This window comes from Oncorhynchus mykiss, chromosome 20 (genome assembly GCF_013265735.2).
Source record: "Oncorhynchus mykiss isolate Arlee chromosome 20, USDA_OmykA_1.1, whole genome shotgun sequence".
In the NCBI taxonomy this organism is placed as follows: domain Eukaryota; kingdom Metazoa; phylum Chordata; class Actinopteri; order Salmoniformes; family Salmonidae; genus Oncorhynchus; species Oncorhynchus mykiss.
In genome coordinates, this window is record NC_048584.1 from 21936479 (window position 1) to 21961318 (window position 24840).

At 40.8% G+C, this 24840-nt stretch overlaps 1 protein-coding gene and 3 non-coding genes across 9 annotated transcripts; all 4 read left to right on the plus strand.

Moving 5' to 3' along the window:
• Positions 1-111: 111 nt before the first annotated feature.
• Positions 112-23048, plus strand: LOC110513322 (ribosomal L1 domain-containing protein 1-like). Of its 6 annotated transcripts, none has more exons than XM_036955982.1 (10): positions 112-214; positions 727-856; positions 2772-2920; positions 4694-4795; positions 5011-5106; positions 5532-5663; positions 8491-8639; positions 10372-10473; positions 10689-10784; positions 11211-11239. In XM_036955982.1, the coding sequence occupies exons 6-10, from the start codon at positions 5652-5654 to the stop codon at positions 11221-11223; spliced, it is 372 nt and encodes a 123-aa protein (XP_036811877.1). In that variant the 5' UTR covers positions 112-214; positions 727-856; positions 2772-2920; positions 4694-4795; positions 5011-5106; positions 5532-5651; the 3' UTR covers positions 11224-11239. The 6 variants fall into 6 exon arrangements, 2 of the variants coding, with proteins under 2 accessions (XP_036811877.1, XP_036811878.1); XR_005037964.1 differs by lacking the exons at positions 112-214; positions 727-856; positions 2772-2920; ... (1 more) ...; positions 5011-5106; positions 5532-5663 and adding exons at positions 14101-14249; positions 15982-16083; positions 16299-16394; ... (1 more) ...; positions 19780-19928; positions 22315-23048 and having other exon boundaries at positions 8598-8639; positions 11211-11342; XM_036955983.1 differs by lacking the exons at positions 112-214; positions 727-856; positions 2772-2920 and adding an exon at positions 4188-4230.
• Positions 5242-5369, plus strand: LOC118942478. The gene has a single exon (XR_005038414.1). It is a non-coding gene; the product is annotated as a small nucleolar RNA ACA64 (small nucleolar RNA).
• LOC118942479 lies at positions 10920-11047 on the plus strand. The gene has a single exon (XR_005038415.1). It is a non-coding gene; the product is annotated as a small nucleolar RNA ACA64 (small nucleolar RNA).
• Positions 16530-16657, plus strand: LOC118942480. Its single transcript, XR_005038416.1, has one exon. It is a non-coding gene; the product is annotated as a small nucleolar RNA ACA64 (small nucleolar RNA).
• Positions 23049-24840: the final 1792 nt, after the last annotated feature.

Here is a 24840-nt window from a genome sequence, read left to right on the forward strand (position 1 = left end):
TTCTCAATTTCTTACAATGTTCATTTAGCCTATTTGAATCTTGTATGTAGAAAGAAGTGCAGAAATTGTCCACAAACTTCTTGCAAATAAAGTTGGGATGTTTCAATTTCAAGAGTGACGTAACGCAATCGATTTGCGCATGCGCAGCCTGGAAAAACGTGAAGAAAGAAGTATGGCAGACAAACCGGAGGATTTGCCTCTGGACCGGGTGCAGGTAATGTATTAACGCAACTTTCATAAGGGCTTCTTCGAAAATAGTATAGTTGTTATTTGCGTGCTAGGAAAAGTGGGGGTGATATCAGTTGGTTATATTGTGTAAACCACCTTTCTTTGGAGTTAGCAACTCGCTGGCTAGCAAGCTAGGTTGCTTGTGCATTAGGATAGTACGACACGAGGCAAGTCACTCAGTTATTTTATGTATCTCAACGAGGAACACTGTGAATATATTATCAAGGATAAAAGTTGTACACCCCCCTCAATTGGTTATCTTGGTGAAAGTGCCGTTGTAGCGACCCTTCTCAACTCTGACTTGTAACGTCGTTAGGCGCAAAGTGAAAAAGTTGTAACTAGTTAAAGTTAGCTAGCGTATCTGCGTTAGCTTTCTCAGCAGAGCTAATGAGACTGGTTATTTGCATTTGATAGATCTATTTGCACAAAATAACCGAAATATGAATTTGTCATGTTGGAGATTTTCTAAACACGTTCTCATTGTATTGCTATGTAAAGAAGGCTGTTAAGAGCACTGCAGGCTTTCCAGAAGACCAAATCCACCCCAGACTCTGCTCCTGGACGAGAGTCAACACCTCTCCCTCTTAACACTATGGAAGATCCTCAAGCAGATCCAGACCATCCCCGTGTGAGTCCCTTTGTCCACACAGTACAGAGCAACATGGCTACATAATACAATAATATCTATGGAAACAGTGTCTATGGAAAAAGTGTGTTTCTCCAGCAACACACTGTTCTGGAGTATAGGTGGTGAAGCTGTTGTACTAATCACAAGTCACTCAGCCCCTTGCCTCATGGCATCTACACCAGAGATGACCCCTGACCAGATCCAACAGTTCTGCAAGAAGGAGAGGGGGGTCGAGGTATTTCTAAATACTATAATTGTATTTATACAAGGCTTTTCTAGACACTAAAAGTGCTTACCTTATCCTCCAATCGGGGATGCATGCTAGTCACCTTCTGGCGAAATTTGCTGTTTTGAATCCAAAATAGGATACCTATGTGATCCAATGAGAAAAGGGGGGGCTTTATTGAGTGATGCGCAATACTGGCTGTATCCAAGGCTCGACCAATCGTTCACATAACAGAATGCAGCATGTGACTGAAGAAAGAAGAGACAACCAATTTGCTAGTTAAAGCATCAGCGTGCACTCTGGAAAGACAGAGGGAGGGTGGAAAGGCAGTTTGCCAGTTACAGCAGTGCATCCCCTGAATGATATCAAACAGGTAGGTGAGAAGTCTGACCACGGCGGCGAGAAGGTGTTGCTGTAACCGAAAAACAACTGGCATTTGGAAAGTTTGAGGTGGGGGAGAAAGTGTGGTGGAACAAGTGTTATTATTATTGTTAAGCATCTTGCTAGCTGGATTGATTTCTCCGTTAGCTAGCTATAGTATTAACTGGTATACGACTCCTGGCTGTTCCTCAAGTTATAAGACGTTAGTTGATTACTGGATCCTGGCAATATGTGTGAAATGTTCCCTCAAAAGTATGTGGTTTGTTTTCAGGATGAGAGAATTAGGCGAAAATGAGGCATTGCTTGTTAAACAAGTGTATTAGTAGCCGGGGGCTTTAATGCAGGGAAACTTAAATCAGTTCTACCAAATCGCTATCAACATGTTAAATGTGCAACCAGAGGGGAAAAAATTCTAGATCACCTGTACTCCACACACAGAGACGCGTACAAAGCTCGCCCTCCATTTGGTAAATCCGACTCTATCCTCCTGATTCCTACTTACAAGCAAAAGTTAAAGCAGGAAGCACCATTTTTTTTCATTAAAAAAATGGTCAGATGAAGCAGATGATAAACTACAGGACTGTTTTGCTATCACAGACTGGAACATGTTCCGGGATTCTTCCAATGACATTGAGGAATACACCACATCAGTCACTGGCTTTATCAATAAGTGCATTGAGGACGTCGTCCCAACAGTGACTGTACGTACATAGCCCAACCAGAAGCCATGGATTACAGGCAACTTTCCCACTGTGCTAAAGGGTAAAGTTGCTGCTTTCAAGGAGTGGGACTCTAACCCGGAAGCTTACAAGAAATGCTGCTATGCCCTCCGACGAACCATTAAACAGGCAAAGCGTCAATACAGGGCTAAGAATGGTCCACACACACCTTCTCACTATTGGTTAGTCTGTAAGTAAGCATTTCACTGTAAGGTCTACCTACACCTGTTGTATTCGGCGCACGTGACATATAAACTTTAATTTGATTTATTCAGGGATGAAGTGGAGATGGGCCTGGTTAAGCTTAAGCTGGATGCCACTATAGAAATGAATGGAACACCACACTTTTTCAATAAAACGTGGTATGCCAGATGTACTCTGCCCGAAAGAGATCAATTATGCCAGCAAAGGGTATCTTGCTCTGCTGGCACATTGTAGAACAGATGTCCACAGGCAGAAAGTATTCAATGTAATGTGTAGCCCAAAGATATAGATTTTTGTGTTGAATTTGACCGTAACGTGTGTAAGGGGGGGTTATTTTTTACACGAGACACAACTCATCCAGGCATATCCCTTTGTCTTTCTTTAGGTGATCCTTTACAAGACACTGAGGACTGAGTACAAGCCCTTTGAAGCCGAACGACGGCTGCTGGGGAACTTTGACATGTTTCTTTCAGACGACAGCTTTCGCCGCCTGCTGTCCTCGCACATCGGCAAGCACTTCTACGAGAGAAAGAAGTAAGCTTGTAAATATTGTTGGTTGATCACCTTGCCTATTTTAGTCAAATGAAATCTATTTAAAGACTCATTTTTGCACTGGTTCGGAACCTGGTTCACTCTCAGTGTGAATTTTGGTTTAACTCCATTGCTATATGAAACTCATTCCAGTGAGGCAGGGGAGTGGCATCCTTTTTTTGCTGTCTCCCTGTTCACTCTCTGGGAACATCAACATAGCCCCTAGTGCTGTTCCCTGGTTTTGAAATACATGTCCTCTTATACAGTTGGAAGTCGGAAGTTTACATACACCATAGCCAAATACATTTAATCCTAGTAAAAATTCCCTGTCTAAGGTCACCACTTTATTTGAAGAATGTGAAATGTCAGAATGATAGTGGTTTATTTCTTTCATCACAGTCCCAGTGGTTCAGAAGTTTACATACACTCAATTAGTATTTGGTAGCATTGCCTTTCAATTGTTTAACTTGGGTCAAATGTTTCGGGTAGCCTTCCACAAGCTTCCCACAATAAGTTGGGCGAATTTTGGCCCATTCCTCCTGACAGAGCTGCTGTAACTGAGTCAGGTTTGTAGGCCTCCTTGCTCACACATATTTTTTCTATAGGATTGAGGTCAGGGCTTTCTGATGGCCACTCCAATACCTTGACTTTGAGTCCTTAAGCCATATTGCCACAACTTTGGAAGTATGCTTGGGGTCATTGTCCATTTGGAAGACTCATTTGCGACCAAGCTTTAACTTCCTGACTGATGTCTTGAGACGTTGCTTCAATATATCCACATCATTTTCCTCCCTCATGGTGCCATATATTTTGAACAGTTCTATTTTTGTTTGATCAGACCAGAGGACATCTCTCCAAAAAGTACGATCTTTGTCCCCATGTGCAGTTGCAAACCGTAGTCTGGCTTTTTTATGGTGGTTTTGGAGCAGTGGCTTCTTCCTTGCTGAGCGGCCTTTCCTGTTGTCGAAATATAATTAGTTTTACTGTGGATATAGATACTTTTGTACCTGTTTCCTCCAGCATCTTCAAAATATCCTTTGCTGCTGTTCTGGGATTGATTTGCACCAAAGTACGTTCATCTCTTGGAGACAGAACGGGTCTCCTTCCTGAGCGGTATGACGGCTGCGTGGTCCCATGGTGTTTATGCTTGCTTACTATTGTTTGTACAGATGAACGTGGTACCTTCAGGTGTTTGGAAATTGCTCCCAAGGATGAACCAGATTTGTGGAGGTCTACAATTGTTTTTCTGAGGTCTTGGCCGATTTTATTTTTATTTTCCCATGATGTCAAGCAAAGAGGCACTGATTTTGAAGGTAGGCCTTGAAATACATCCACAGGTACACCTCCAATTGACTCAAATGATATCAGTTAGTCTATCAGAAGCTTCTAAAGCCATGACATCATTTTCTGGAATTTTCCAAGCTGTTGAAAGGCACAGTCAACTTAGTGTATGTGAACTTCTGACCCACTGGAATTGTGATACAATGAATTATAAGTGAAATAATCTGTCTGTAAACAATTGTTGGAAAAATTACTTGTCATGCTAGATGTCCTAACCGACTTGCCAAAACTATAGTTTGTTCACAAGACATTTGTGGAGTGGTTGAAAAATGAGTTTTAATGACTCCAACCTAAGTGTATGTAAACTTCCGACTTCACCTGTAAGTTTAAATGTGCCTTTAAGCTAGCCCTTACAGAGTTCTAATCTAATGGAGTTTAATTTTTTTTTTTTTTTTTTTTTTTTTTTTTTTTTTTTTATAAATCTCCCCTGCTTAGGGAGCCTTTGTCATTGAACCTGCAGAGCAAGAAGCTGGCCTTGGACATCCAGAGAACCATCCAGGGAACAACAACCTCCATTTCTAAGAAAGGCTGCTACTGGTGAGGCCTGCTCTCTGACTTAGTCAGTAAGTGCGCCTCAGCAAACCCTGTCCTTGTTGGACATGGGCAATGATGGTGCCATAGTGACTCAAAATATATCCTGACAGATCTCCCTCTCTCTTGGAGCCTGTCTCTGTAACTGACACACAAGGGCAATTAATGCACATTCATTTATATACACATTGCCTCCTGTAAAATGTTATTGTTTGTTTTAGCATGGCTTATGTGGCCCACTCTGGGATGGCTGCAGATGAAATAACAGAGAATATTGATTCAGCTGTCAGCACCATTGTGACAAAACTACGGGTTAGGTGAGTTTACTGCCAGGATGTCTTCCTGATCTCCCTAATCAATTGTACCCCGTCAACACCGATATTTACACTTTTATTATACGTTAAATGGTCAGGTATACTCAATGTTTATTAATGCTAAAGAAATGTGTGGGCCCAGTCTGAAAATCACCTTTGATATCTCTATTGTCTGGGGTGAGATTACAGGGCCTATAGTACTGTGGTACGTTAAGCTTATTGCCTGCTCTGTATAGCAGTGTGATTAAACCCATGTGCCTACAATCCTGACAAAGAAAGGCCTTTAACAAGTGGCCGCAATCTGAGTGATACGATACACAGGGTAGAAATGGCCGTAACATTGAAAATGTTTTCTTCACAGAAATAGTTTTGACCTGAATGTATGAGTCTTTGTGTTCTTTGAGTATAAAGTGTTGTCTCTTTTGCAGAAAGGACCGTTGATAAAGGTCATCCACTTGAAAAGCCAATCAGTGCCTCTGCCCATCTACACCTCTAACCTGAGTAACCTGACCCTTATAGATGAAACACAGAAACAGACCCGCGCAGCCATGGATGCCAAGGTAGGACTGCTACACACAAATGCTTGTAAATTGCTTTGGAAGATTATATTATTTGGTCAATGATCTATTTTTGTCAAATTAAAGGACTCGTCTTTGCACTGGTTCGGAACCTGTTTTACACTCTATTAATTTTGGTTTAAATCCAGTGCTATATGAAACCCATTCCAGTGAGTCAGGGGAGCGGTCTCCATTTAGTGCTGTCTCCCTGTTCACTCTCTGTGAACATCAACATAGCTCTTAGTGCCACATATGGACTATTGAGGTCAATTGCAGACCTCTCTATTATTTACATGCATATGTACATGCATGCAGTACCGGTAAAAGTTTTGACACACCTACTAAAGGTTAAATAAACCTAAAGGGTTTCTTTATTTTTTACTATTTTATACATTGTAGAACAATAGTGAAGACATAAACTATGAAATAACACACATGGAATCATGTCGTAACCAAATGTTAATTAAAACTTCTTGACGCTACCCATCCCTGTCGCGGGATCATTTTAGTCAGCAGCTGCTGAATAGCATAGCGCCACAGTCAAATAATATTACTAGAAAATATTCATATTCATGAAATCACAAGTGAAATATATTGAAACACAGCTTAGCCTTTTGTTAATCACCCTGTCATCTCAGATTTTGAAATTATGCTTTACAGCCAAAGCAAGACAAGCATTTGTGTAAGTTTATCGATAGCATAGCATTATGCCTAGCTAGCAGCAGGCAACCTGGTCACAAAAATCAGAAAAGCAATCTAATTCAGTCGTTTACCTTTGATGAGCTTCGGATGTTTTCACTCACGAGACTCCTAGTTAGATAGCAAATATTCCTTTTTTCCAAAAAATATTGTTTTTGTAGCCGAAATAACTCTGTTAGTTCTTCACGTTTGGCTGAGAATTCGTCCGGAAATTGCGGTCACGACAACGCCAAAAAATATTCCAAATTAGCTCCATAATATCGACAGAAACATGGCAAAACGTTGTTTATAATCAATCCTCAAGGTGTTTTTCAAATATCTATTCGATAATATATCAACCGGGACAGCTGTATTTTCCGTAAGACCGGGAGGAAAAATAGCTACCTCTGTCTATTACACAATAATTACTCTGAGAGCCCTCAGCCGGACACTTACGCAATGTAGTCGTTTACACTCATTCTTCAACATAAAGGCGTGAAACTACGTCAAAATGCTGTAGACACCTTGGGGAATACGTAGAAAAAGGAATCTGGTTGATAGCCCATTCACTGCTCAATAGGGACGCATCAGAACGCAGAGCTTTCAAAACATGAGTCACTTCCCGATTGGATTTTTCTCAGGCTTTCGCCTGCAATATCAGTTCTGTTATACTCACAGACAATATTTTTACAGTTTTGGAAACTTTAGAGTGTGTTCTATCCTAAGCTGTGAATAATATGCATATTCTATTCCGTTTTACTTTGGGAACGTTATTTTTCCAAAAATGAAAATAGTGCCCCCTAGTTTCAACAGGTTTTAAACAAATGAAAATATTTTATATTTGAGATTCTTCCAAGTAGCCACCCTTTGCCTTGACAGCTTTGCACATTCTTGACATTCTCTCAACCAGCTTCATGAGGTAGTCACCTGGAATGCATTTCAATTAACAGCTGTGCCTTCTTAAAGCTTAAGTTGTGGAATTTCTTTCCTTAATGCATTTGAGCCGATCAGTTGTGTTGTGACACGGTAGGGGTGGTATACAGAAGGTAGCAGCCCTATTTGGTAAAAGACCCAAGTTCATATTATGGCAAGACCAGCTCAAATAAGCAAAGAGAAACGATAGTCCATCAATACTTTAAAACATGAAGGTCAGTCAATATGGAACATTTCATGAACTTTGAAAGTATCTTCAAGTGCAGTCGCTGTGATGAAACTGGCTCTCATGGGGACTGGAACGGAAGACCCAAGACCCATCTGCTGCATAGGATAAGTTCATGAGAGTTAACTGCACCTCAGATTGCTGCCCAAATAAATACTTCAGAGTTCATGTAACAGATACATCTCAACATCAACTGTTCAAATTGCTGCAAAGAAACCACTACTAAAGGGCACCAATAAGAAGAGACTTTCTTGGGCCAAGAAACACGAGCAATGGAAATCCTTTGGCCAGTCCAAATAGGAGATTTTTAGTTCCAACCACCATGTCTTTGTGATGCAGAGTAGGTGAATGGATCTCCGCGTGTCGTTCCCCTCGGGAGGCATGGACGAGGAGGCGTGAGGTGCTTTGCTGTTTGCTGTTTTGAATCCAAAATAGGATACCTATGTGATACATATACGTACTACCTCAATAAGCCTGACTAACCGGTGTCTGTATATAGCCTTGCTACTCTTATTTTCAAATGTCTTCTTACTGTTTTATTTCTTTACTTACCTACACACACACACACACACACACACACACCTTCTCACTATTGGTTAGTCTGTAAGTAAGCATTTCACTGTAAGGTCTACCTACATCTGTTGTATTTGGCGCGCGTGACAAACTTTAATTTGATTTATTCAGGGATGAAGTGGAGATGGGCCTGGCTTAAGCTGCATGCCACTATAGAAATGAATGGAACACCACACTTTTTCAATAAAACGTGGTATGCCAGATGTACTCTGCCCGAAAGAGATCAATTATGCCAGCAAAGGGTATCTTGCTCTGCTGGCACATTGTAGAACAGATGTCCACAGGCAGAAAGTATTCAATGTAATGTGTAGCCCAAAGATATTGATTTTTGTGTTGAATTTGACCGTAACGTGTGTAAGGGGGGGTTATTTTTTACACGAGACACAACTCATCCAGGCATATCCCTTTGTCTTTCTTTAGGTGATCCTTTACAAGACACTGAGGACTGAGTACAAGCCCTTTGAAGCCGAACGACGGCTGCTGGGGAACTTTGACATGTTTCTTTCAGACGACCGCTTTCGCCGCCTGCTGTCCTCGCACATCGGCAAGCACTTCTACGAGAGAAAGAAGTAAGCTTGTAAATATTGTTGGTTGATCACCTTGCCTATTTTAGTCAAATGAAATCTATTTAAAGACTCATTTTTGCACTGGTTCGGAACCTGGTTCACTCTCAGTGTGAATTTTGGTTTAACTCCATTGCTATATGAAACTCATTCCAGTGAGGCAGGGGAGTGGCATCCTTTTTTTGCTGTCTCCCTGTTCACTCTCTGGGAACATCAACATAGCCCCTAGTGCTGTTCCCTGGTTTTGAAATACATGTCCTCTTATACAGTTGGAAGTCGGAAGTTTACATACACCATAGCCAAATACATTTAATCCTAGTAAAAATTCCCTGTCTAAGGTCACCACTTTATTTGAAGAATGTGAAATGTCAGAATGATAGTGGTTTATTTCTTTCATCACAGTCCCAGTGGTTCAGAAGTTTACATACACTCAATTAGTATTTGGTAGCATTGCCTTTCAATTGTTTAACTTGGGTCAAATGTTTCGGGTAGCCTTCCACAAGCTTCCCACAATAAGTTGACAGAGCTGCTGTAACTGAGTCAGGTTTGTAGGCCTCCTTGCTCACACATATTTTTTCTATAGGATTGAGGTCAGGGCTTTCTGATGGCCACTCCAATACCTTGACTTTGAGTCCTTAAGCCATATTGCCACAACTTTGGAAGTATGCTTGGGGTCATTGTCCATTTGGAAGACTCATTTGCGACCAAGCTTTAACTTCCTGACTGATGTCTTGAGACGTTGCTTCAATATATCCACATCATTTTCCTCCCTCATGGTGCCATATATTTTGAACAGTTCTATTTTTGTTTGATCAGACCAGAGGACATCTCTCCAAAAAGTACGATCTTTGTCCCCATGTGCAGTTGCAAACCGTAGTCTGGCTTTTTTATGGTGGTTTTGGAGCAGTGGCTTCTTCCTTGCTGAGCGGCCTTTCCTGTTGTCGAAATATAATTAGTTTTACTGTGGATATAGATACTTTTGTACCTGTTTCCTCCAGCATCTTCAAAATATCCTTTGCTGCTGTTCTGGGATTGATTTGCACCAAAGTACGTTCATCTCTTGGAGACAGAACGGGTCTCCTTCCTGAGCGGTATGACGGCTGCGTGGTCCCATGGTGTTTATGCTTGCTTACTATTGTTTGTACAGATGAACGTGGTACCTTCAGGTGTTTGGAAATTGCTCCCAAGGATGAACCAGATTTGTGGAGGTCTACAATTGTTTTTCTGAGGTCTTGGCCGATTTTATTTTTATTTTCCCATGATGTCAAGCAAAGAGGCACTGATTTTGAAGGTAGGCCTTGAAATACATCCACAGGTACACCTCCAATTGACTCAAATGATATCAGTTAGTCTATCAGAAGCTTCTAAAGCCATGACATCATTTTCTGGAATTTTCCAAGCTGTTGAAAGGCACAGTCAACTTAGTGTATGTGAACTTCTGACCCACTGGAATTGTGATACAATGAATTATAAGTGAAATAATCTGTCTGTAAACAATTGTTGGAAAAATTACTTGTCATGCTAGATGTCCTAACCGACTTGCCAAAACTATAGTTTGTTCACAAGACATTTGTGGAGTGGTTGAAAAATGATTTTTAATGACTCCAACCTAAGTGTATGTAAACTTCCGACTTCACCTGTAAGTTTAAATGTGCCTTTAAGCTAGCCCTTACAGAGTTCTAATCTAATGGAGTTTACATTTTTTTTTATTTTTTATTTTTAAATCTCCCCTGCTTAGGGAGCCTTTGTCATTGAACCTGCAGAGCAAGAAGCTGGCCTTGGACATCCAGAGAACCATCCAGGGAACAACAACCTCCATTTCTAAGAAAGGCTGCTACTGGTGAGGCCTGCTCTCTGACTTAGTCAGTAAGTGCGCCTCAGCAAACCCTGTCCTTGTTGGACATGGGCAATGATGGTGCCATAGTGACTCAAAATATATCCTGACAGATCTCCCTCTCTCTTGGAGCCTGTCTCTGTAACTGACACACAAGGGCAATTAATGCACATTCATTTATATACACATTGCCTCCTGTAAAATGTTATTGTTTGTTTTAGCATGGCTTATGTGGCCCACTCTGGGATGGCTGCAGATGAAATAACAGAGAATATTGATTCAGCTGTCAGCACCATTGTGACAAAACTACGGGTTAGGTGAGTTTACTGCCAGGATGTCTTCCTGATCTCCCTAATCAATTGTACCCCGTCAACACCGATATTTACACTTTTATTATACGTTAAATGGTCAGGTATACTCAATGTTTATTAATGCTAAAGAAATGTGTGGGCCCAGTCTGAAAATCACCTTTGATATCTCTATTGTCTGGGGTGAGATTACAGGGCCTATAGTACTGTGGTACGTTAAGCTTATTGCCTGCTCTGTATAGCAGTGTGATTAAACCCATGTGCCTACAATCCTGACAAAGAAAGGCCTTTAACAAGTGGCCGCAATCTGAGTGATACGATACACAGGGTAGAAATGGCCGTAACATTGAAAATGTTTTCTTCACAGAAATAGTTTTGACCTGAATGTATTGAGTCTTTGTGTTCTTTGAGTATAAAGTGTTGTCTCTTTTGCAGAAAGGACCGTTGATAAAGGTCATCCACTTGAAAAGCCAATCAGTGCCTCTGCCCATCTACACCTCTAACCTGAGTAACCTGACCCTTATAGATGAAACACAGAAACAGACCCGCGCAGCCATGGATGCCAAGGTAGGACTGCTACACACAAATGCTTGTAAATTGCTTTGGAAGATTATATTATTTGGTCAATGATCTATTTTTGTCAAATTAAAGGACTCGTCTTTGCACTGGTTCGGAACCTGTTTTACACTCTATTAATTTTGGTTTAAATCCAGTGCTATATGAAACCCATTCCAGTGAGTCAGGGGAGCGGTCTCCATTTAGTGCTGTCTCCCTGTTCACTCTCTGTGAACATCAACATAGCTCTTAGTGCCACATATGGACTATTGAGGTCAATTGCAGACCTCTCTATTATTTACATGCATATGTACATGCATGCAGTACCGGTAAAAGTTTTGACACACCTACTAAAGGTTAAATAAACCTAAAGGGTTTCTTTATTTTTTACTATTTTATACATTGTAGAACAATAGTGAAGACATAAACTATGAAATAACACACATGGAATCATGTCGTAACCAAATGTTAATTAAAACTTCTTGACGCTACCCATCCCTGTCGCGGGATCATTTTAGTCAGCAGCTGCTGAATAGCATAGCGCCACAGTCAAATAATATTACTAGAAAATATTCATATTCATGAAATCACAAGTGAAATATATTGAAACACAGCTTAGCCTTTTGTTAATCACCCTGTCATCTCAGATTTTGAAATTATGCTTTACAGCCAAAGCAAGACAAGCATTTGTGTAAGTTTATCGATAGCATAGCATTATGCCTAGCTAGCAGCAGGCAACCTGGTCACAAAAATCAGAAAAGCAATCTAATTCAGTCGTTTACCTTTGATGAGCTTCGGATGTTTTCACTCACGAGACTCCTAGTTAGATAGCAAATATTCCTTTTTTCCAAAAAATATTGTTTTTGTAGCCGAAATAACTCTGTTAGTTCTTCACGTTTGGCTGAGAATTCGTCCGGAAATTGCGGTCACGACAACGCCAAAAAATATTCCAAATTAGCTCCATAATATCGACAGAAACATGGCAAAACGTTGTTTATAATCAATCCTCAAGGTGTTTTTCAAATATCTATTCGATAATATATCAACCGGGACAGCTGTATTTTCCGTAAGACCGGGAGGAAAAATAGCTACCTCTGTCTATTACACAATAATTACTCTGAGAGCCCTCAGCCGGACACTTACGCAATGTAGTCGTTTACACTCATTCTTCAACATAAAGGCGTGAAACTACGTCAAAATGCTGTAGACACCTTGGGGAATACGTAGAAAAAGGAATCTGGTTGATAGCCCATTCACTGCTCAATAGGGACGCATCAGAACGCAGAGCTTTCAAAACATGAGTCACTTCCCGATTGGATTTTTCTCAGGCTTTCGCCTGCAATATCAGTTCTGTTATACTCACAGACAATATTTTTACAGTTTTGGAAACTTTAGAGTGTGTTCTATCCTAAGCTGTGAATAATATGCATATTCTATTCCGTTTTACTTTGGGAACGTTATTTTTCCAAAAATGAAAATAGTGCCCCCTAGTTTCAACAGGTTTTAAACAAATGAAAATATTTTATATTTGAGATTCTTCCAAGTTGCCACCCTTTGCCTTGACAGCTTTGCACATTCTTGACATTCTCTCAACCAGCTTCATGAGGTAGTCACCTGGAATGCATTTCAATTAACAGCTGTGCCTTCTTAAAGCTTAAGTTGTGGAATTTCTTTCCTTAATGCATTTGAGCCGATCAGTTGTGTTGTGACACGGTAGGGGTGGTATACAGAAGGTAGCAGCCCTATTTGGTAAAAGACCCAAGTTCATATTATGGCAAGACCAGCTCAAATAAGCAAAGAGAAACGACAGTCCATCAATACTTTAAAACATGAAGGTCAGTCAATATGGAACATTTCATGAACTTTGAAAGTATCTTCAAGTGCAGTCGCTGTGATGAAACTGGCTCTCATGAGGACTGGAACGGAAGACCCAAGACCCATCTGCTGCATAGGATAAGTTCATGAGAGTTAACTGCACCTCAGATTGCTGCCCAAATAAATCAGAGTTCATGTAACAGATACATCTCAACATCAACTGTTCAAATTGCTGCAAAGAAACCACTACTAAACCAAATAGGAGATTTTTAGTTCCAACCACCATGTCTTTGTGATGCAGAGTAGGTGAATGGATCTCCGCGTGTCGTTCCCCTCGGGAGGCATGGACGAGGAGGCGTGAGGTGCTTTGCTGTTTGCTGTTTTGAATCCAAAATAGGATACCTATGTGATACATATACGTACTACCTCAATAAGCCTGACTAACCGGTGTCTGTATATAGCCTTGCTACTCTTATTTTCAAATGTCTTCTTACTGTTTTATTTCTTTACTTACCTACACACACACACACACACACACACACACCTTCTCACTATTGGTTAGTCTGTAAGTAAGCATTTCACTGTAAGGTCTACCTACATCTGTTGTATTTGGCGCGCGTGACAAACTTTAATTTGATTTATTCAGGGATGAAGTGGAGATGGGCCTGGCTTAAGCTGCATGCCACTATAGAAATGAATGGAACACCACACTTTTTCAATAAAACGTGGTATGCCAGATGTACTCTGCCCGAAAGAGATCAATTATGCCAGCAAAGGGTATCTTGCTCTGCTGGCACATTGTAGAACAGATGTCCACAGGCAGAAAGTATTCAATGTAATGTGTAGCCCAAAGATATTGATTTTTGTGTTGAATTTGACCGTAACGTGTGTAAGGGGGGGTTATTTTTTACACGAGACACAACTCATCCAGGCATATCCCTTTGTCTTTCTTTAGGTGATCCTTTACAAGACACTGAGGACTGAGTACAAGCCCTTTGAAGCCGAACGACGGCTGCTGGGGAACTTTGACATGTTTCTTTCAGACGACAGCTTTCGCCGCCTGCTGTCCTCGCACATCGGCAAGCACTTCTACGAGAGAAAGAAGTAAGCTTGTAAATATTGTTGGTTGATCACCTTGCCTATTTTAGTCAAATGAAATCTATTTAAAGACTCATTTTTGCACTGGTTCGGAACCTGGTTCACTCTCAGTGTGAATTTTGGTTTAACTCCATTGCTATATGAAACTCATTCCAGTGAGGCAGGGGAGTGGCATCCTTTTTTTGCTGTCTCCCTGTTCACTCTCTGGGAACATCAACATAGCCCCTAGTGCTGTTCCCTGGTTTTGAAATACATGTCCTCTTATACAGTTGGAAGTCGGAAGTTTACATACACCATAGCCAAATACATTTAATCCTAGTAAAAATTCCCTGTCTAAGGTCACCACTTTATTTGAAGAATGTGAAATGTCAGAATGATAGTGGTTTATTTCTTTCATCACAGTCCCAGTGGTTCAGAAGTTTACATACACTCAATTAGTATTTGGTAGCATTGCCTTTCAATTGTTTAACTTGGGTCAAATGTTTCGGGTAGCCTTCCACAAGCTTCCCACAATAAGTTGACAGAGCTGCTGTAACTGAGTCAGGTTTGTAGGCCTCCTTGCTCACACATATTTTTTCTATAGGATTGAGGTCAGGGCTTTCTGATGGCCACTCCAATACCTTGACTTTGAGTCCTTAAGCCATATTGCCACAACTTTGGAAGTATGCTTGGGGTCATTGTCCATTTGGAAGACTCATTTGCGACCAAGCTTTAACTTCCTGACTGATGTCTTGAGACGTTGCTTCAATATATCCACATCATTTTCCTCCCTCATGGTGCCATATATTTTGAACAGTTCTATTTTTGTTTGATCAGACCAGAGGACATCTCTCCAAAAAGTACGATCTTTGTCCCCATGTGCAGTTGCAAACCGTAGTCTGGCTTTTTTATGGTGGTTTTGGAGCAGTGGCTTCTTCCTTGCTGAGCGGCCTTTCCTGTTGTCGAAATATAATTAGTTTTACTGTGGATATAGATACTTTTGTACCTGTTTCCTCCAGCATCTTCAAAATATCCTTTGCTGCTGTTCTGGGATTGATTTGCACCAAAGTACGTTCATCTCTTGGAGACAGAACGGGTCTCCTTCCTGAGCGGTATGACGGCTGCGTGGTCCCATGGTGTTTATGCTTGCTTACTATTGTTTGTACAGATGAACGTGGTACCTTCAGGTGTTTGGAAATTGCTCCCAAGGATGAACCAGATTTGTGGAGGTCTACAATTGTTTTTCTGAGGTCTTGGCCGATTTTATTTTTATTTTCCCATGATGTCAAGCAAAGAGGCACTGATTTTGAAGGTAGGCCTTGAAATACATCCACAGGTACACCTCCAATTGACTCAAATGATATCAGTTAGTCTATCAGAAGCTTCTAAAGCCATGACATCATTTTCTGGAATTTTCCAAGCTGTTGAAAGGCACAGTCAACTTAGTGTATGTGAACTTCTGACCCACTGGAATTGTGATACAATGAATTATAAGTGAAATAATCTGTCTGTAAACAATTGTTGGAAAAATTACTTGTCATGCTAGATGTCCTAACCGACTTGCCAAAACTATAGTTTGTTCACAAGACATTTGTGGAGTGGTTGAAAAATGATTTTTAATGACTCCAACCTAAGTGTATGTAAACTTCCGACTTCACCTGTAAGTTTAAATGTGCCTTTAAGCTAGCCCTTACAGAGTTCTAATCTAATGGAGTTTACATTTTTTTTTATTTTTTATTTTTAAATCTCCCCTGCTTAGGGAGCCTTTGTCATTGAACCTGCAGAGCAAGAAGCTGGCCTTGGACATCCAGAGAACCATCCAGGGAACAACAACCTCCATTTCTAAGAAAGGCTGCTACTGGTGAGGCCTGCTCTCTGACTTAGTCAGTAAGTGCGCCTCAGCAAACCCTGTCCTTGTTGGACATGGGCAATGATGGTGCCATAGTGACTCAAAATATATCCTGACAGATCTCCCTCTCTCTTGGAGCCTGTCTCTGTAACTGACACACAAGGGCAATTAATGCACATTCATTTATATACACATTGCCTCCTGTAAAATGTTATTGTTTGTTTTAGCATGGCTTATGTGGCCCACTCTGGGATGGCTGCAGATGAAATAACAGAGAATATTGATTCAGCTGTCAGCACCATTGTGACAAAACTACGGGTTAGGTGAGTTTACTGCCAGGATGTCTTCCTGATCTCCCTAATCAATTGTACCCCGTCAACACCGATATTTACACTTTTATTATACGTTAAATGGTCAGGTATACTCAATGTTTATTAATGCTAAAGAAATGTGTGGGCCCAGTCTGAAAATCACCTTTGATATCTCTATTGTCTGGGGTGAGATTACAGGGCCTATAGTACTGTGGTACGTTAAGCTTATTGCCTGCTCTGTATAGCAGTGTGATTAAACCCATGTGCCTACAATCCTGACAAAGAAAGGCCTTTAACAAGTGGCCGCAATCTGAGTGATACGATACACAGGGTAGAAATGGCCGTAACATTGAAAATGTTTTCTTCACAGAAATAGTTTTGACCTGAATGTATTGAGTCTTTGTGTTCTTTGAGTATAAAGTGTTGTCTCTTTTGCAGAAAGGACCGTTGATAAAGGTCATCCACTTGAAAAGCCAATCAGTGCCTCTGCCCATCTACACCTCTAACCTGAGTAACCTGACCCTTATAGATGAAACACAGAAACAGACCCGCGCAGCCATGGATGCCAAGGTAGGACTGCTACACACAAATGCTTGTAAATTGCTTTGGAAGATTATATTATTTGATCAATGATCTATTTTTGTCAAATTAAAGGACTCGTCTTTGCACTGGTTCGGAACCTGTTTTACACTCTATTAATTTTGGTTTAAATCCAGTGCTATATGAAACCCATTCCAGTGAGTCAGGGGAGCGGTCTCCATTTAGTGCTGTCTCCCTGTTCACTCTCTGTGAACATCAACATAGCTCTTAGTGCCACATATGGACTATTGAGGTCAATTGCAGACCTCTCTATTATTTACATGCATATGTACATGCATGCAGTACCAGTAAAAGTTTTGACACACCTACTAAAGGTTAAATAAACCTAAAGGGTTTCTTTATTTTTTACTATTTTATACATTGTAGAACAATAGTGAAGACATAAACTATGAAATAACACACATGGAATCATGTCGTAACCAAATGTTAATTAAAACTTCTTGACGCTACCCATCCCTGTCGCGGGATCATTTTAGTCAGCAGCTGCTGAATAGCATAGCGCCACAGTCAAATAATATTACTAGAAAATATTCATATTCATGAAATCACAAGTGAAATATATTGAAACACAGCTTAGCCTTTTGTTAATCACCCTGTCATCTCAGATTTTGAAATTATGCTTTACAGCCAAAGCAAGACAAGCATTTGTGTAAGTTTATCGATAGCATAGCATTATGCCTAGCTAGCAGCAGGCAACCTGGTCACAAAAATCAGAAAAGCAATCTAATTCAGTCGTTTACCTTTGATGAGCTTCGGATGTTTTCACTCACGAGACTCCTAGTTAGATAGCAAATATTCCTTTTTTCCAAAAAATATTGTTTTTGTAGCCGAAATAACTCTGTTAGTTCTTCACGTTTGGCTGAGAATTCGTCCGGAAATTGCGGTCACGACAACGCCAAAAAATATTCCAAATTAGCTCCATAATATCGACAGAAACATGGCAAAACGTTGTTTATAATCAATCCTCAAGGTGTTTTTCAAATATCTATTCGATAATATATCAACCGGGACAGCTGTATTTTCCGTAAGACCGGGAGGAAAAATAGCTACCTCTGTCTATTACACAATAATTACTCTGAGAGCCCTCAGCCGGACACTTACGCAATGTAGTCGTTTACACTCATTCTTCAACATAAAGGCGTGAAACTACGTCAAAATGCTGTAGACACCTTGGGGAATACGTAGAAAAAGGAATCTGGTTGATAGCCCATTCACTGCTCAATAGGGACGCATCAGAACGCAGAGCTTTCAAAACATGAGTCACTTCCCGATTGGATTTTTCTCAGGCTTTCGCCTGCAATATCAGTTCTGTTATACTCACAGACAATATTTTTACAGTTTTGGAAACTTTAGAGTGTGTTCTATCCTAAGCTGTGAATAATATGCATATTCTATTCCGTTTTACTTTGGGAACGTTATTTTTCCAAAAATGAAAATAGTGCCCCCTAGTTTCAACAGGTTTTAAACAAATGAAAATATTTTATATTTGAGATTCTTCCAAGTAGCCACCCTTTGCCTTGACAGCTTTGCACATTCTTGACATTCTCTCAACCAGCTTCATGAGGTAGTCACCTGGAATGCATTTCAATTAACAGCTGTGCCTTCTTAAAGCTTAAGTTGTGGAATTTCTTTCCTTAATGCATTTGAGCCGATCAGTTGTGTTGTGACACGGTAGGGGTGGTATACAGAAGGTAGCAGCCCTATTTGGTAAAAGACCCAAGTTCATATTATGGCAAGACCAGCTCAAATAAGCAAAGAGAAACGATAGTCCATCAATACTTTAAAACATGAAGGTCAGTCAATATGGAACATTTCATGAACTTTGAAAGTATCTTCAAGTGCAGTCGCTGTGATGAAACTGGCTCTCATGGGGACTGGAACGGAAGACCCAAGACCCATCTGCTGCATAGGATAAGTTCATGAGAGTTAACTGCACCTCAGATTGCTGCCCAAATAAATACTTCAGAGTTCATGTAACAGATACATCTCAACATCAACTGTTCAAATTGCTGCAAAGAAACCACTACTAAAGGGCACCAATAAGAAGAGACTTTCTTGGGCCAAGAAACACGAGCAATGGAAATCCTTTGGCCAGTCCAAATAGGAGATTTTTAGTTCCAACCACCATGTCTTTGTGATGCAGAGTAGGTGAATGGATCTCCGCGTGTCGTTCCCCTCGGGAGGCATGGACGAGGAGGCGTGAGGTGCTTTGCTGTTTGCTGTTTTGAATCCAAAATAGGATACCTATGTGATACATATACGTACTACCTCAATAAGCCTGACTAACCGGTGTCTGTATATAGCCTTGCTACTCTTATTTTCAAATGTCTTCTTACTGTTTTATTTCTTTACTTACCTACACACACACACACACACACACACACACCTTCTCACTATTGGTTAGTCTGTAAGTAAGCATTTCACTGTAAGGTCTACCTACATCTGTTGTATTTGGCGCGCGTGACAAACTTTAATTTGATTTATTCAGGGATGAAGTGGAGATGGGCCTGGCTTAAGCTGCATGCCACTATAGAAATGAATGGAACACCACACTTTTTCAATAAAACGTGGTATGCCAGATGTACTCTGCCCGAAAGAGATCAATTATGCCAGCAAAGGGTATCTTGCTCTGCTGGCACATTGTAGAACAGATGTCCACAGGCAGAAAGTATTCAATGTAATGTGTAGCCCAAAGATATTGATTTTTGTGTTGAATTTGACCGTAACGTGTGTAAGGGGGGGTTATTTTTTACACAAGACACAACTCATCCAGGCATATCCCTTTGTCTTTCTTTAGGTGATCCTTTACAAGACACTGAGGACTGAGTACAAGCCCTTTGAAGCCGAACGACGGCTGCTGGGGAACTTTGACATGTTTCTTTCAGACGACCGCTTTCGCCGCCTGCTGTCCTCGCACATCGGCAAGCACTTCTACGAGAGAAAGAAGTAAGCTTGTAAATATTGTTGGTTGATCACCTTGCCTATTTTAGTCAAATGAAATCTATTTAAAGACTCATTTTTGCACTGGTTCGGAACCTGGTTCACTCTCAGTGTGAATTTTGGTTTAACTCCATTGCTATATGAAACTCATTCCAGTGAGGCAGGGGAGTGGCATCCTTTTTTTGCTGTCTCCCTGTTCACTCTCTGGGAACATCAACATAGCCCCTAGTGCTGTTCCCTGGTTTTGAAATACATGTCCTCTTATACAGTTGGAAGTCGGAAGTTTACATACACCATAGCCAAATACATTTAATCCTAGTAAAAATTCCCTGTCTAAGGTCACCACTTTATTTGAAGAATGTGAAATGTCAGAATGATAGTGGTTTATTTCTTTCATCACAGTCCCAGTGGTTCAGAAGTTTACATACACTCAATTAGTATTTGGTAGCATTGCCTTTCAATTGTTTAACTTGGGTCAAATGTTTCGGGTAGCCTTCCACAAGCTTCCCACAATAAGTTGGGCGAATTTTGGCCCATTCCTCCTGACAGAGCTGCTGTAACTGAGTCAGGTTTGTAGGCCTCCTTGCTCACACATATTTTTTCTATAGGATTGAGGTCAGGGCTTTCTGATGGCCACTCCAATACCTTGACTTTGAGTCCTTAAGCCATATTGCCACAACTTTGGAAGTATGCTTGGGGTCATTGTCCATTTGGAAGACTCATTTGCGACCAAGCTTTAACTTCCTGACTGATGTCTTGAGACGTTGCTTCAATATATCCACATCATTTTCCTCCCTCATGGTGCCATATATTTTGAACAGTTCTATTTTTGTTTGATCAGACCAGAGGACATCTCTCCAAAAAGTACGATCTTTGTCCCCATGTGCAGTTGCAAACCGTAGTCTGGCTTTTTTATGGTGGTTTTGGAGCAGTGGCTTCTTCCTTGCTGAGCGGCCTTTCCTGTTGTCGAAATATAATTAGTTTTACTGTGGATATAGATACTTTTGTACCTGTTTCCTCCAGCATCTTCAAAATATCCTTTGCTGCTGTTCTGGGATTGATTTGCACCAAAGTACGTTCATCTCTTGGAGACAGAACGGGTCTCCTTCCTGAGCGGTATGACGGCTGCGTGGTCCCATGGTGTTTATGCTTGCTTACTATTGTTTGTACAGATGAACGTGGTACCTTCAGGTGTTTGGAAATTGCTCCCAAGGATGAACCAGATTTGTGGAGGTCTACAATTGTTTTTCTGAGGTCTTGGCCGATTTTATTTTTATTTTCCCATGATGTCAAGCAAAGAGGCACTGATTTTGAAGGTAGGCCTTGAAATACATCCACAGGTACACCTCCAATTGACTCAAATGATATCAGTTAGTCTATCAGAAGCTTCTAAAGCCATGACATCATTTTCTGGAATTTTCCAAGCTGTTGAAAGGCACAGTCAACTTAGTGTATGTGAACTTCTGACCCACTGGAATTGTGATACAATGAATTATAAGTGAAATAATCTGTCTGTAAACAATTGTTGGAAAAATTACTTGTCATGCTAGATGTCCTAACCGACTTGCCAAAACTATAGTTTGTTCACAAGACATTTGTGGAGTGGTTGAAAAATGAGTTTTAATGACTCCAACCTAAGTGTATGTAAACTTCCGACTTCACCTGTAAGTTTAAATGTGCCTTTAAGCTAGCCTTTACAGAGTTCTAATCTAATGGAGTTTACATTTTTTTTTTTTTTTTTTTAATCTCCCCTGCTTAGGGAGCCTTTGTCATTGAACCTGCAGAGCAAGAAGCTGGTGATACTGTGTGATTTATTTAGAATTCAAGGCACACTTAACCAGCATGGCTACCACAGCATTCTGCAGCGATACGTCATCCCATCTGGTTTGGGTTTAGCGGGTCATTTGTATTTTCAACAAGACAATGACCCAACACACCTCCAGGCTGTGTAAGGGCAATTTGACGTAGAAGGAGAGTGATGGTGCTGCATCAGATTACCTGGCCTCACAATCACCTGAACTCAACCCAATTGAGATGGTTTGGGATGAGTTGGACTTCAGAGTGAAGGAAAAGCAGCCAACAAGTGCTCAGCAAATATGGGAACTCTAAGACTGTTGGAAAAGCATTCCAGGTGACGCTGGTTGAGAGAATGCCAAGAGTGTGCAAGGCTGTCAAGGCAAATGGTGGCTACTTAGAAGAATCTAAAATGTATTTTGATTTAAGTGTTTGTGTTACTACATGATCCCATATGTTTTATTGATTTGATGTCTAGTAAAGATAAAGAAAAACCCTCGAATGAGTAGGGGTCCAAACTTTTGACTGGTACTTTGTGTATATAAACATGCGAGAGTTGGATCTCATCAATACCTGTGTCTTGTTTATGAAATTTCAGAAAAATGCGCGGAAACAGAAGTCTGCAAAGAAAGAACAGAAGTCTACAGAAAAAAACTCTGGTGCTGACAGGGAGGAAGAGGTTCCCATAGTAATGCCAAGGAAAAAGGCTAAAGTGGAGGTCTGTACCCCGCTAGTGTCAAACCAAATGCATTTAAATATTATTAGTTCATCAATTAACTATTTTTGTCAAATAACATTTTTCAAAGGACTCTGTGCACTGGTTTGGAACTTGTTTCACTCTCCTTATGAATTTTGGTTTAAATCCAATGCTATATGAAACTTATTCCAGTGAGGCAGGGGAGCGGTGTCCCTTTTATGGTGTTTCCCTGTTCACTCTCTGGGAACACTGCCCCCCCAGTGGAAGTTAATTGACCGACCTCTGTCTCTACAGAAAGACTCCTCTCAGTACTGTGCAAATTGTTTTCTTCTCTCTGATCCGCGTAGAAGCCGACCAAGAAGGGACTTGTGAAGGTACCCAAACCAACAGGAGGAAAGGTATAAAATAAAAAATGACCAAGAAGGCTGCAAAAATACCCTCACAAAATATGAAAAGATAAGTACCTAAATTTGAATGTCTGTTTGTCAACTCAGTGGAACACAACTCTCCTTTCTCTCCTCATTGCTACCTGTGTATTACTCCCCCTTCTCTAAATGGAACTCTGACTTCATTATACTGATATAAAAAGGACTGGTTCTAAATGTATATATACTGTCAATGTTAATTGATCCAAGGACAAACTCGTGTGTTGCAAATCTTTGTCTGCCCCATAAAAGGGTCTTGTTCAAAATCATCTTTTGTATAAGCCCAACTTGTAAATTAAAATATTACCACAAAGTATATTTCATGTCTTTGTTATCCACAATGGCATTGTTTTCTATTAGCGCTACTCATTTTCAGCCGGCTACTTTCTCCACTTCATATTAACTAGGCTCCTTTTCATTTAAGTTTCAAGTTGCTAGTCCCTTGAGTTCTCTCCCGTTAGAATGAAGGATATTCATCTTCTAGCGATCTATTGCTAGGATAGGCGCCAGTCACAAAGCGAGCGATGACTGGGAAACTGTCCCGCCATCCGGTACAATTTGAGTGCTGCACTGTGGTTGGTTGCAGTCAAATTTCTTTACACAGAGGGAGAGGATGCTTGGGAATTTGCACTTCCCATCTAATGCGAGTGGGAATGATGAGTCAATCCACTCAGCCTGATTTAGAATTTTGGCACATACATTTCTTTAGTGTTAACCCAGTGGTGGGCCGTCAGGGCCAGCAAGGCCTTCTCTGCTGGCCTAAACATCATCAGAATATAATTTTTTTTTAAATATATTTTCCCACAAATATGTATTAAATTATTCCCCAGAGTAAGAGTTATACTCTTCATAGCTTTCCTCTTGGTTGCACTGCTTCCAGCCCCAGGTTGAGATTTGGAGGGCTGTTCTTTATTAGATCTTTTATCCAATCATATTCAGCCATCATGTGTTGCCAGGGGTCTAAAATCTGCCCTCAGGCCTTCAGAATCAACAGTGCGGGCGCTTGTATCTTAAAGTGAATGGAAATTAAAATTTAGTGTCAACCAATCAGCTTTAGAGTTGGCTATTGTACGCCTGCTGGCTGGCTCCAGTGTTACACAGGAGCCAGCTAGCAGGCGTAGTGCGTGCAAGTCTTTTGATTGGATTACCAATATTGAGAGGCAGGTCCTATGGGCAGGTCTATGCAGAACTAGGAAACTGAATTTGATTAACAAATTAATTTGTGTACTACTAAGCTGTTTTCAACCCACAATGACGGAAGGAGGAGAAGATATCGATTTGGTCGAGGATATAATTATAACGCCATTCTCAAGACGAACTTTTCAAGAAAAGTTAGACATTGTAAGGAGAGGTCGCCCGACACTACAAAGCCTGTCACAGGCGGGAAAGGAGTTTGTTCGCCACTTTCGAAGTTCCAACTACTAGCGCTATCAATGGCTCACAGGCTCAGAAGCACTGCAAACTGTACTGCTGGGAATGCATATTATTACAATTGAGCGAGAGAGGCGCAGGTTCAGTCAAATCTACGATGACACAGCGCGCATCTCAAGTTCACCCAGCGCACGCAGAGGCCCAGAACAAGGAGACCCTCGCACATACTACCAACAACTCCACAGCAATATTCTGGACAACATTCTTTGCCAGATACAAAACAGGTTTCAACACCACGAAAAATGAATGTTTCTCTCCCTCCTGGACCCCCAGCACTTTCAGACCTAACGGGAAAAAAATCCCGCAAACAGCCTTCTCCAGCTTAACAGAGTCACGGAACACTGTTCGACCTATCCAAGCTAAAAACAGAACTGACTGTAATGTATGCTATGACTGATTTTGAAGGGAAAAGTCCCTCTGATCTCGATTTCCTTAAGCAGAAAAATCTGAATGAGGACATGGGGCAACTTTACACATTGGCATGTGTGACAGTGACTATCCCTGTGTCCATGGCTTCTGTCATGGTCATTCTCGGCCTTAAAGCGAATCAAAACATATTCCAGAAATGCTA

What these genes read in the sequence shown, in the direction of transcription:
- LOC110513322 (XM_036955982.1), top strand. An exon ending in CACTTCTACGAGAGAAAGAA is followed by an intron (nt 8,640 to 10,371) that starts GTAAGCTTGTAA and finishes TCCCCTGCTTAG; the next exon opens with GGAGCCTTTGTCATTGAACC. An exon ending in TCTAAGAAAGGCTGCTACTG is followed by an intron (nt 10,474 to 10,688) that starts GTGAGGCCTGCT and finishes TGTTTGTTTTAG; the next exon opens with CATGGCTTATGTGGCCCACT.